General features: G+C 46.9%; 1 protein-coding gene across 3 annotated transcripts; it reads left to right on the forward strand.

Annotated features, from left to right (window-relative positions):
• The first annotated feature begins 731 nt into the window (after positions 1–731).
• On the forward strand, positions 732–12,803 carry LOC128878307 (protein drumstick). 3 transcript variants are annotated; one of them, XM_054126419.1, is made up of 3 exons: positions 732–2,336; positions 7,998–8,555; positions 12,616–12,803. In XM_054126419.1, exons 2-3 carry the CDS (start codon positions 8,326–8,328, stop codon positions 12,689–12,691), a joined length of 306 nt encoding a protein of 101 aa, XP_053982394.1. In that variant the 5' UTR covers positions 732–2,336; positions 7,998–8,325; the 3' UTR covers positions 12,692–12,803. The 3 variants fall into 3 exon arrangements, with proteins under 3 accessions (XP_053982394.1, XP_053982393.1, XP_053982395.1); XM_054126420.1 differs by having other exon boundaries at positions 770–2,336; positions 12,021–12,803; XM_054126418.1 differs by lacking the exon at positions 12,616–12,803 and having other exon boundaries at positions 738–2,336; positions 7,998–9,525.
• Positions 12,804–13,242: the final 439 nt, after the last annotated feature.

Raw genomic sequence — 13,242 nt, forward strand, 5'->3', positions numbered from 1 at the left:
GATACTTTTCGTCGCAGGAGTCTGCAGTCTCGCGGAGGGACGTTCAATCGACTTATCATCGCACGACAGTTTGGTCTACGCAATAAGAGGCCTGAACAGGAACGCGTATCCTCGTTCTCCTGACTATATAAGACCATTCTTTTTACCGCCTTCGATAACTCTTGCGCGATGGAAAGTCGACAGCTGGATAGAGCCCTCGGGCTAGGGACGTACAAATGACTCGCCATTGTACGACAGTTTGCTATGCTTCGAAATGGGAACGCGCGTGCTTGCTCTACTGGTCCCTGACTGTAAGACCGTCCTTTTTTTACTTTGCAATTTAACTCTATAGCGATGGAAAATCGACAAACGACCCAAGGACGTGCAATCGTCCGGTCCAGGACAGTTTGGTCCAGGTGGTGAAATGTTTCCAACCCTTTGGACTTGTGTCTCCTACATGTCGAAATTATTAGAAACTGAAAACTATGACTAAAACTAAAAGTATTCGAAACTTACCCTCTTAAAGACACCTTTTTCAATTGCATGAAAAAATATTTGACATGACACTAAATTCAATAATACACGAAACAATCATATATAATTTTTGTATTGTACATAAGAATCATACCCAAAAAATGGAATACGGTCATTTGATCTATTCTATAACCCTTTCTGGTCAAAAACTGTTGCAAAATAGACGGTAATCGGAAGGTTAAAAATGTATGGTGGACGCGAGAAAAGACTCCATTTGTACTTTCCTTTATCGTTGTCTCTGCTACACTTGCTTCAAAAAAAGTTGTCTTCTTCCAGTAACATAAAATACGACATAACTTATGGGACGATCTAATATTTTGCAACGAGAGTCCTACGAAATCCATAATTCTTTTTTATTGTAATCACTGCTTACTCCGTTGCTTCCGGCTCGCAACCTCGACGTTGCACCCGCGTCGATCCCTCCGCGATCGAACGATCAACGCGAGCGTTTCGTCGATCATCCCCCGACCCGCGATCGCAAGTGGCGAACCAGCTCTCGAATCCCCGAGCCACCCCCTATAGAAATGTTACAGTTATTCAATGAAAAACTTTGTATCAGAAGACAAGTTAAATGTGAAAGTAGAAATAAGACTCAAATGTGCGACCTATTCATAAATTAGAAAAGAGGAGCGCAAAATGGGTATAAATACCCATGCACTTCAATAAAAAAAAAAAAAACAAATAAACCCCGAGACAGCCGAATCGGTTCACGCCACTGGCGAAAGAGAGATCCGCGCGCGACTAAAAATTGAACGTCTCGAAAATGGTAGAGAAAGACGACCCGGGGCCTTGCGGTGGCTCCTCGGCTACCTCCTTTGTGCCCCAGCGCGGCTACCGCCCCCGCGGGGGGCAAGCATGCAAGGAGCGAGGGCGAAAACGAAAGAGCGTCGGAGGAGTGGGAAGAGCGTTTCGAAAAGGGTCCCCCTTGGCGTGGGCGAAGAGGGATGCTCTGATCCTACGGTTACGAGGGCGGTCCCATCGGGGCCCAGGTGGAAGGGATCGTGGAAGAGAGGGAGCGGATCCGCGGGACAGTTCGAGGCGAGGGGAGGGCGGTCGAGTACTCTCCCAGGAGCTCAGGAAGCCGCGTTGTCGAAGGATTTGTGAATAACCGCGCTGCTATTCGGCGACTCGGGTCGGACAAGGACGCAAGAGAACCGCCAGGATAAGGAGCGCTTCTTCCTCTACTTTTCGTTCGCTCCTTCTTCCTTTTCCTTCTTCTTGCTCCCGTTCCTCCTCCGCTCGCGCGGTCTCCGCGAGCCGCGCCACTCTTCTGCTCCTCGACGCTACCACCACCACCACCACCACCACCATCGGCTGTTCAAGGAAGGAAGATCCTGGAGCGTTTCTGGTTGAATCGAGAGAGGCCTCACACGGACGTAACGACGGAAACTGGTGGGCATCGGTGAGTCGGTTCGGTAGGGAGGTGTCTCCCGGTCCTCCAACCAGAAGAAGCGAGACGACGACGACGAAGGAGACCTTTGGCGGTTACACACCGCGTCCTACCGTCTTCTGGTGTGCCTACCTATTCGGGCTACCAGCGAACCGAGCAGGCAAACGGAGCTTCAGTCGACGCCGCGCACCCAAACGGTCCAGACCTGTCAGCCCGGAAGACAGCATCCCTCGAGACGCATCCCTCGATTTCACGAACGAGTTCGCACACGTCTTATCGCTCAGACCGCGCGATTAACCACGGACACGATTTTCGGTTCGACGAGTTACGAGAAATTGCATCCGCAACGAGACCGGTTTCCACGTTCCGAAGATCCTTGAAGATTCAGCGTCAGAGGGAATTACGGTGCAAGATTTTTGGCGAACTTCGACCGGTAAGTGAGACTCCGATCACTTTTTAGAGGAGCTGGCTCCTTTCCGCCGCGGATAGATCGCCTTTCGACCGAGCGCAACGGATGACACGATTCATCTTTTACTATTTCGAGCGTCAGTCCGATGGTTGGCTCTGGGAGATTGTTTGCGAGTGACGGGATTCATTTTTGAGTATTCCAAGAATTAGATTTAAGCGGTCGTTACATCGTTAATTCTCGTAATCGGTTGTATCGTATAGAAAGTAGCTTGTTAGGCGAATGACAGGGTTTACTTTCGATTAATTCAAGGATTATGTAGATGTACGCCCGTGTTCGATCTTGGAAAACGGTTTGCGAATTAGGAGAATTGCGATTTAGGAGAATGACACTATTTACTTTTGAACGCTTCAACCGTTAGTTAGATCTATGCGTAAACGATCAAGTAACACTTCCCATTCGACTAGTATTCAACGAGTTACAATGATAGTTTCAAACGACAGTTAGGTCTACGATAAACGACACTCGCGCTCAATTTTCGAAACTACGTAGATGACACGATTAATTTTTGATCCCTCGAGTCGTTATATCTATGCATATCTAGTATCTTCTGGATCTTCCATCGAACTGGCGAAAAATTTCAAACGATCGTAGACGTTACGAATTTCTCTGTTGATGTGTACTTTGGTGACATATCGAACTTGATTCGACTCTTACTGTTATCGTGAATGCCAGGCCGATGGTGAGAGAGTTTGGTCGCGAGCTGGCTGTTCGATATGTCGTTGTGTTCCGAATCAAGCGGGCGGGAAGAGGTGTGGTTCGCATTCGTTGATCCTACGCGAGTCTTCGTGTTGACTGGCCCAAAACCGGTAGCGTGCCAGAGGGCGGTACACGGTAGCCGTTTCGCTTTGATTGGCTACCTGGCAAGACTTTGGCCCAAAGTTTCATTCGTCGATAGCTGGGAACTTTCTCGTGATCCTTATTCGCGTTCCAATCTCGCGGCCCTCTTCGGAGCGATGGGCGATCGAACATTGATTTTGTTTCGGGAGTAATTCGGGAATAAGTCGATAGTTCGACTCTGGTACTATCGCGAGTTGTAAACGAATTATTCTTGTTTGAATTATTCTTGTCGTGGAAAAATAAAATTCTACGACGAGATGATTTCTACGAATCGGTTCTGTTTGGTTCGCTTTTCAGGTTTTACTCATAGGTGTTTCTCGTTTCTGTCGATTTAGGATTATTCGAACTTCAAATGCGCATTTTCTAAAACCATGTTTTCTCAGGATTCTCGTTTCTTTTTTATTTTTCTGGAGTTTTTTCTTAAAAAGGTAATTACTCCGATTGCCTGTGAGTAGATATTTAATATTCCAACTCCTTTGTTTCGAATCTAGGTGTGGTTGAAAGTTCTCAGACTGGTTGAAGTACTAAAAACATTAATTTCAATCCACGAACATGAAACATGGCTCGTGTGTTAAAGCCTGCGCTACGTACTTAAATACTGCAGCCATAAAGGTCGCCCTTGAGTGCCATTCGCGACACAGAGAAATCCTTCTTTTTCTTCTGATTACTCTTCCGTACTAATAATCCTATCGATTCGATGGTTCGCGATACATGAAATTTCCACGAATTCTATCAAAAGTTAAAATAGGTAAAATACTCGAGGAACGAGTGTCCAAATACACTTCCACGATAACAGCCCTATTGCTCTATGTCTATCGTTAATCCATGGTTAAAGTCTCCGTTAATAACAAAATAACCCCATTCTAAAATTCTGGCACATCCAACTCCAGATCTTATCCACAGAGAATCTTACCCAAATGACAAGTGCCTTAACACTCGAAGGATAAATGTCACCCTCCTCCCCATTCCTTCTATCCACTTGACCTCTCCAAAAGAAAAATACCCCAATACTCGAAGGATAAATGACACCCTTCACCTCGCTCCTCCCAACTACTCGAGTTCTCAAAAAAAAAAAAATAAAATAAAAATCGAAAAAGTGGCTCACCCACCGAACTTACCGTGTTTCCGTTCTCGATGGAGAACGGTAGGTAATCGCGATCCAAAGCTGCCCTTCCCTGAGGGGTCCTTCCACGGGGAGCTCCCCAGTGGTACCACGTCTCTCCAGAGGTGGAGGGTGTGGTTCCGCTTGGTGGATTTCTGTTGGTGGTTCGGTAGCTACTGGCCGAAAACCGGTAGTCGGCGGTAGGGCGGTTCACGGTAGCAGCTCCTCTTTGGTTGGCTACCGGCGAACGAACGAAGGCTACTGCTCCCTTCTTTATTCCTCCATACGTACGAGAACGGGTGCACGCACGTCGAGCGGGCTTCTCGGTTGGCTCCACTCCGTCCTTCTTTGATTGGCTGCCTCTTCACCCGTGCCCTCCGTCCTTCGTCTCCTTTTGCTCGCGAGAGACGGAGCGTAAGCGCGGTGGTCCCTTGTCTTGGTCGCGAGAGGGACCAACCCCGTTCAAGTCTCCAGAAATGGAGACTTCGACGCTCCGAGTGGCTCCGAAGGTGGTTGGACACTCTCGATGAAAGGTCCGCCGAAAAGGTGAGACGCCTCGGGCGCAGGGGTGTCTTGGATCCTGGACAGTTTAGAGCGCTAACTTCGAGCGAGACCAATTTTGGAGCAGACGGCGAAATGGTCACGCGTTCCCTCTCGAGCACGATTCGAGTCGAAGCCGATGTCTTGTAGATTGCCACTCACTGGTGTCGTCCTCCTGTGCGACATTTACAGTGTGAAAAAATATCACGATACAAAAAATATGACTTTCAACGTTGGGACTACGTACTAGATTTCACGACAGCTCGATTACTCCGTCGTTCTATGCTCTGTCACCCACGAAATTAATTCCACGCGTTCTAATGTCCAACGAAGCTACTTAGGAAGCATCACTTTACCGCGACAGTGATCGCCGTAATCCATGCGAATCACGACGCGGGCAGCCACGATAATTTTCGGTGGATGACAAGTACACGAGACCTTTGGCTCGGTCGGACGTGCTCGCATTCGTGAAACCGGCGTTTAGCGTCGCCGTTCCTCGCGTACGACAGCCTGATCGAATTGCAGGACGCGTGCCTAACAGGATTAAGAAATCCAACGTCCAACGGCGGGTCCCCCTCGGTTTAATTTTGTAATTGTATTCCCGTCAGAGCCGCTCGAACGTCTCCATTATTCCCCGCGACGAATCGAAATTGCGAAACGACGCGAAAGCCCCCAACAGCGTTATCGCGGACTTCCTCGTGTTCCACGGTATCGAGTTTGGATACCGATTTAGATGACATTGAAGATTGCACGCGTCGTCTGGCACCGTAATTCGCCTCCTCGTAGGATCTTTTTTTTTTTTTTTCAAACGTATCTCTCATCCTTTATTGCGCAACGCCTCAAAGAAATCCGAGATCCTCCTCGGATAGGGCGAAACACGGCTTTATATGGTCGCGCTATTCGCGTGGGTATGCTCATTCGTGGATACCACCGACGTAGTACGCGATCTTAACTGCGTGCTTTCACATACATTGCATTATCATACATTATCATACATTAGCTTTGACCTCTCGATCGCGAGTGACGCGCAGACGAACTTGCCAGTTGGAATAGGGCTCGACGTCGATGATGGTAATCGTGAACGCCGGGGTCGGAGGAGCCCTGCGATTGCCGCGTCTGTGGCTGGCTCGGGGAAAATTCGAGGAATGCGAAAATATTAACGAGGCGACTCGGCTTTGGTATCGATAAAGTAGCGTCTTGGATTTTGTCGTTGAATAAAATGTACGCGATTCGTAGGGAGTCAGCTGACGCGTGGATGCTCACGTTCGATGTCTGAGAACATCCCTTACGGTTAAGGACGAGGTGCCTGCTTGGCTAAATTTTTTATAGAGGAAGGTTGTCCCTTGCTACCATCGAATAAAGTGAGATTCCGAGCGAAGGACTCCGTAAAAATCCCTTCTAAATTTCATTGAGAAGATTCGAATGAGCTCACTGACATAGAGATGGAGTAATTAGACGAAGAGCAGCCAATTACTCGAAACTCGCGAGTCGCTGAAGCTGGAGTGTCCGTGTCAGCCTGGAGCCGACGTGACGCGAAAAGGAGCAAAACGAAAAGCGGGCAGAGCAGACTCCCGCGTAACACGCAGCTCCGATTAGGCCCCACCGCCGTTAGGCAACCTAACCAACCGGGATACGCCCAGCCACGCTTATTACTCATTCGGACACGCCACTTTATTCGAGCGTGCGCCGTGTGCTTACCTTGCGCTACCAGTAGCACCGGACGTGGCTCCTGCACAATGGCCGCGCCACACCGCGCGATTGGACCCCGGGGGCCTTTTTTATTGCTGCCTCTCCACTCCGCGGGACCACTCTTTTCGACTACCGATCAACCAGCAAGCCTCTTCTCACTGATGCTTCCATTTCGACGTACTTCGAGACTTCCCGGATGGTGTCCTCAGGATCCCTTTGGAGTTGTCACCCTTAGCTCTCCATCGAACTTCGCTTTTTCAAGGTGGTACCACGCGTTGAGGAATTGGAGAGTTCTTGGGGTTTGTCAGCCTCAGTTTTCTATCGAACTTCACTTTTCACAGTGGTATCTCGCGTTGGGGGATTGGAGAACTTCTTGGAAGGTGTCCTCAGGGCCTCTCGTAGACGTAGGATTTTCAGGTTTATTCAAGTCACAGTTTTCGATTGCCAAGCGTTGGGAATGGAGATGCTTGACCCTGAGGAGATAGGGGTCGTTCGATTCTTGAAGGGTGACCTCAGGTCCTCTCGTGGATTTTCAGGTTTATTCAAGATACAGTCTTCAGTTGCGTTGGAAATGGGGATGCCTGACCCTGAAGAGTTAGGGGTTGTTCGATTTTTATGGTAGTCGACTCTTCGTAGATTACTTGCCTGGTTATTCTAAACTTTGTAACGAGACGAGCCACTGGATTTTGATGCATGTTGCGTTTTCCGATATCTTTTGTACGACGATAAATTCTTGAGTTTACCTAACTCTTCTCCTATTCGTCGTTTATCGTGACGATAGCATAGCCTGCGCTTCCTATTAGCGATTTACCAATCGCGAACTCAGCGATTTCTCCTTAATCGGGCACGGTTCCACGCTGTTCGAAAGAAAAGCTTAAAAGGAATCGTTAGAAAATGTAGTTCGACGTATTCGGTTAACAATCGTTAGTTCTTGGAGCCGTAGATAAGGAGTTTCATCGTACATCGAAAATAACTCCGACTTACTCTCTATCGTACCTTTCGTCGTACGACGATCTGAGAACCAAAATGGTGGATCTCGTTCGTACGCAAACGCGAAGATCAAAGAGAGCCCCGATGCAAAACAGACCCGATCCTCAATCAACATCTCCAAGTACACAATTCCGACTCGGAACGATGTTTACCTACGACGTACTCGTACGGAATACAGTGTACCAAAACCGATAACCTCACCCGCTCCTCAAATTGAGTATTCCAAGTTGACAGCTTGAAAACCCGTTGAGCAGGCTCCGATGGTCGCTCGCTAGAGTCGAGCCAGCCCAACCAACGAGTTTCCCCGGCGACCATTTCCGGGCGAAATACCAACGCGGGCCCTATCGATTCCCTCGTTAACGCCAGAAATCCTAAAAATGCGCGGTGATCCGGCAGCGGACGATACCACCCAGCGACGATCGCGGTGAATCGATCCCGAAAATCATTGCTCCTTTATTTCCCCGCAGGTAGAGAGAGGTACGAGCACCTTCTCGCGAGGAGGTACAGCCGGAGTGATCTCACTCCCAGAAGTTAGCCGGTCGGGACTAGGTTTGCGCGGGAGGTGAAGAGCGAACACGAAGAGAGCCGACACGAGAAAGAGAGAACGAGTGAGAGCGAGAGACCAGGAGGCAGCTCTCACGGCGAGACAGAGAAAAAGAGAGTGCAGAAGGGAAGAGAGACAAAGACGCACAGGTAGGCCTGAAACCAGGTGGAGGGAGTGGACCGCGAGAGAGAAGGTAGAGGGAAAGGAGACAGAGAGTCGACCAAGAGAAGGAGCGGTGGGAATTTATAAGGATGTTCGCGATAATGCCGATGGAGACAGAGGGGCACGGCAGGGAGTTCGGCCGCCGGCAGAAGATGCGCGCCAAGTGCACGGTAGAGTTCGTCTGCAAGTACTGCCAGCGGCGCTTCACGAAGCCCTACAACCTCATGATCCACGAGCGCAGCCATAAGGACGACGTGACCTTCACTTGCGAGGTCTGCGGAAAGTCCTTCAAGCGGCAGGACAATCTCAAGCAGCACAGGTACCATTTTTCTCTCTTTCTTTTTTTCTTACCATTAGTTTTTTTTTTATTTATTATTTTTTTGTTGTCGCATCGCGAAATATCTCCTCGAACTCGCGAGATTTTTTTTTTTGCCGTCTCTTCCGATTTCCGGGACCGCGAATCCGTCGTCGATCCGCGCCCTGGACAGACATCGATCGCGGTGATCCGCTCCTCTTCCTCGCCGTTTGATTCTTCGGTCGAATCGTGGACTCTGTTCTTCAACGGTTATCGGGACGCGCAGATGTAGTTCAATCCCCTTCAGGGATAGCGCGTGTTTAATTTCTAAATTATTTTAAATATCGCGAAGTAACCGCTAAAAGTACGAGTACGTTTGATCTCCACTCGTGAAGATTTTTGCGTTACGGTCTAGCTTTGCTTGTTTCTAGCTTCGTTTTTTGTTGCTCGCGTTCGTTCCGTCGAAAGTGGTCATTCTTTTTTTTTTTTTTTTCGAAATTCGAGGACTCCAATTCGTCGACTCGAAGCGAGGATCGCGAATTCGCGCGAGTACGAAAGGTCACTCGTCGCTGCTCCGCGTCCGACAGGTTTGACGAGGCTGCGACTCCTCGACGGTTCGATACACGGCGGCGAGCTTCGGTGTGATCGACGGGAATCGATTGTCAATGTCTGGGGTCGTTCGCGGAATCGATTTCGGAGCCGGGCCTGGCCTCCGTGCTCGTTACGGCCCGTTCGAGGAATGATGAATGCTCCAAGAGGCGTCTGTGCTCGGTTCGCGTTCCGTCGCAACTGTTCTCCAACGTGTCGTGGAATCTACACGAATGCTCGACGATAAATCGACAGTTTTTATCCCTCTGGCAGGCTAGCCGCGACCAATGATATTAAATAATATCGATACAATCGAAAAGGAAACAAGAAATTTAAAGTACAACGCGTCTGACAGCTGTGAAACAGTGGTGATACAGTGCTTCGCGAATCCTTCGCGCAAGATTATCGAACGAAAGTGAATTAATTTTTGAATTCGGTCAAGGTTTCTTTGAACTTTGACTGTGGATTTTATTTCTTTACGTATACGGTGTGTGCCTATGAGGGAAATGTACGAAGAATGTTACAATTAAATTAATACAGTCGAATTGATATTTGATTTTACAGAACTGCAGCTATTTCGCGTACTTTTAACGCATGACAAGAAATTAATACTGAAAGTGACGAAAGAGTTGCATCGATTAAATTATTATTTACTCGATACATATATTTATAAATTGTAAATGAGTAACATTCGTCGTTCTTTCGTAATCTTTGTTTATATGACTTCTTACGCTAAGAACCGAAGTATTCAATTAGTTCTACTAAAATTATTATTTATTCAACACGTACATTTGTAAATTCTAAACGAACAACATTTGCCTTTACAATGTCCCCGGGGTTTAAAGCGTTATCAGAGATGATCCAAATCATAGTACAATAAATTTAAGCCACGCTCGGGTGACTAATTCTGCGGTTACACGGTTTCCGCGATAATTTTCAGTTGTCTCTTAGCGTGCATTAGTTGCTTACGTTAATAGTTAAACCTTAGTCGAGTAATATTGACAAATGACGTCTGGAACTAGGCGACTTAGGCTCGCAGCTCGTAAAAATTTCAAGCAGTCGTCGTCAAAGCCAGTCATCCGCGACGACGTTACACATTCCCGTCAAACTTATCGTGTTTTCGTTCTCACACCTCGCGAGATATGTATAGGCGCACACGGGTATTTCAACGCTTTCAAACATCTAACGATTCGCGCTTAAATAAATAAAATTAGAGGCTTCGAAGTAGCTTTGTCGCAGTAGTAACGTACAAGAAGATTTAAAAGTCTCCATCTGCTTCTTCGGTTCGAAGAAATTTTTCGCTAGCGACACATTATCAAAGTATTTACAAATAATTTTTAGGAAATTATCGATACTGCTACAAAGGTATTCGCGCGACGAAATAATAACACTTTTCTTTGTCGAGAAGAATAACGTAAAGAATATTCGTCGACGTTTGATAACTTGGCCAGTGGGATGATTTTCGTCGATCGTACGTCACCCTCTTTTCTCCAGAATGTGAATTCTCAAAGAGCACAGACGTTGTCAGTGAAAATCGAAAGTGTGATTGGACAGTCGAAACCTGTTAAAGAGAAATCGAGTTTCCTCGGTTTCGAATAGAAATGGTTTGACAGTGTTTGAAGCGACGCGCGGCACGTTCCATGCGAGAAGATCGCACGAATTAGAATGGTGTTCGCGTATTTTACAAATTAGGGGTTTAAATAACGTTACAACTTCCACCAGGGCACCCTGTTCGATTCACCTGACGCTCCCCTACGGGAAACGTTTCGCCAAGCATGTCGATTCGTTTAGAAATTATTGATCGTACGATCACTATTAAGATTTTCCATGGTCACAATTCTAAACGATGAAGCAATCGGATCGAAGATGGAACGTCGCGTCGAAGACCGTCGGATGCCACTTTGCGATCCGTCGGTCGTCGGCAATCGACGATCAGCGACGAACCGGTACGCGAGTCATCGACTAAAAGGAAAATATAAGTTTAACGTTCGAACGGATGCGTGCTGCGAAAGATTGATATTCGAAAATTGAAATTAGTTTCTTTTGGTCTGTTCGAACAAACTAAAGCGGAGCTATCGTTAATAGACATGCTCGATGAAACGTTACCTAATAATTTGTTCACGTTAAAGAAATCAGTGTACTTATATTTACTGAAAACTATTTTTTATACTGCTCACACGCGAGAAGAATGAATCCGACGACGCATTTATAGTTTGCTATTCTTTATAGTTTGATCCTACGGTAATTTACCAACTATATTTCTTCAAATGAGACTTCTGGGAGGTTTGGTACAGGGACAAGACACGCTTCGTTGCAACGAGACAATTCAATCCCAACCACATTTGTAATGTACCCCCAAATGTATTTTCAAGCATGCACAAAGAAATAAAGCGTTCCATTGAAAGTTTAAAATCCATGCGCAGTACCCAAGATTCATTCTTCTCGTCGGCGAACGGTAGACGTCCGTCTCTGCGTGGCAGCAAATAGAAAAGCGACCATCGACTGGTAACATCTTCATGCCGGCGGGGTTACCAGTCCGCTCGACCTTTTCGCGTTGGCCTTGGGAAGTTGTAACGTGTCACCTTCGCGTTTCTTTGGCGAAGGCACGGGAAAGGACGAGAGAAAGAGAGAATCCACGCGTAGATCCGCAAACTTCGCGCCCCTTTCTCCCCAGCGCTTTGAAGATCGGTCTGACCCATAAATCAGTCTGAAATAATGCTGCCTCCGCATGGAACGTGCGAGCCGAGGCGCGCGCGTTTGCGCATGCGCATGTGCGAGAACGAGCGAGCTAGCGCGAACGCGGTCGAACGAGCGAGCAATAAAATAAATCTTCGATACTGGTGGATACTAATGGATACCTTGTATGTAACGGCGGTGGTCTTGTTTTCTGTTCTGTTGTAGATGTGGGTGGCGGTGAGCGGGAGCTCTGAATCTCCTGCACCTTGACACACACACTATGTACACGCAACATCAACATCAACAACAACAAAAAATTTACAACATCAACAACAGTCTATAACAACAGAAAATCATAACCACGTTCTTCTATCGTTCCATTCTTTTCTGTCTCTTTCGTTACTTTTTCTTTCTTTCTTTTTTTTTTTTTTTGATTATTTCGTTTAGGAGTATTTCGTTTTGTTTTCTTCGTTCGAAGACTCCCGCACACGCGAAGTCACGACACCACCGAAAAAAAAAAATGATCGAGAAACCCCCAAGCATGCTAAGCTCTACTACCACCACCACCATCATCATCACCCACTTCTTCTTCTTCTTCTTCTTCTTCTTCTTCTTCTACTCTTCTGCTACGATCTACGATCACGTTGCCGCCTCACTACTTTTACTGATACTAACAAACAACGCGCACGTATGGCCTCTCTCGCGAAACGGTGGAATTGTTTTGCTAAATACGAGGGGGAAGAAAGTGAGAGAGGAAGCAAAACAAGTCTCCTTGAAGAGTACTTTCCTCATCTTCCGATTTCTACCATCTTTGTTCCAGGAGCATACACTCTGTTCCCTACAAGGGCTCCAACGGCTACTCAAATGGCTATTCGAATGGCTACTCTAGGTATTAGAAGCCATCCGGCCAATTATATGTCCTAAAATCCCGTAGACACGCGTTTCTCTGTTTCTGATTAGGCTAGTTTCCGATCGCGCGGAACTGTCAACCGGTTCTTGGAATTTCGACGGGAACGGTCTCGCGCGTACGTACTTTTCACCGTTGTTTCAAAATATTTTGCTCGCAATGGCTGCGAGTTCCGATGTAGTCGAAGATGATCTTGTAATTTCGAAAAATTAAGGATCGACTCCACCTGTTGCGTCATGGCAACCGTAATTGAAAATATTCTAATGATACGAATAGTCGAAAGAGGCACCTTAGATAAATTATGCGATCTCTTAATTTTTTGAAACGCCACAGGAAAATCAATCGAAGAAGAGTAATTTTTCAGCCTGATATTTCTGTTTCGTGACTCTACGTCTATATAAAATTTACTAGAATACCAGAAAAAGAAATGTCGAGGCGATAAAAGTAAAGTACATTTCGAGTTCACTTTTAAACCAACGTATTTCGGCGTTCAAACGTCTTCAAACATAGAGTGAACCCAGAGGAAAGACCGCCATTAGA

Source organism: Hylaeus volcanicus, chromosome 6, assembly GCF_026283585.1.
Source record: "Hylaeus volcanicus isolate JK05 chromosome 6, UHH_iyHylVolc1.0_haploid, whole genome shotgun sequence".
Classification (NCBI taxonomy): Eukaryota; Metazoa; Arthropoda; class Insecta; order Hymenoptera; family Colletidae; genus Hylaeus; species Hylaeus volcanicus.

Bases quoted from the DNA above. Each gene is read 5' to 3' on its own strand.
- LOC128878307 (XM_054126418.1), top strand. From the start codon at position 8,326: ATGTTCGCGATAATGCCGATGGAGACAGAGGGGCACGGCAGGGAGTTC.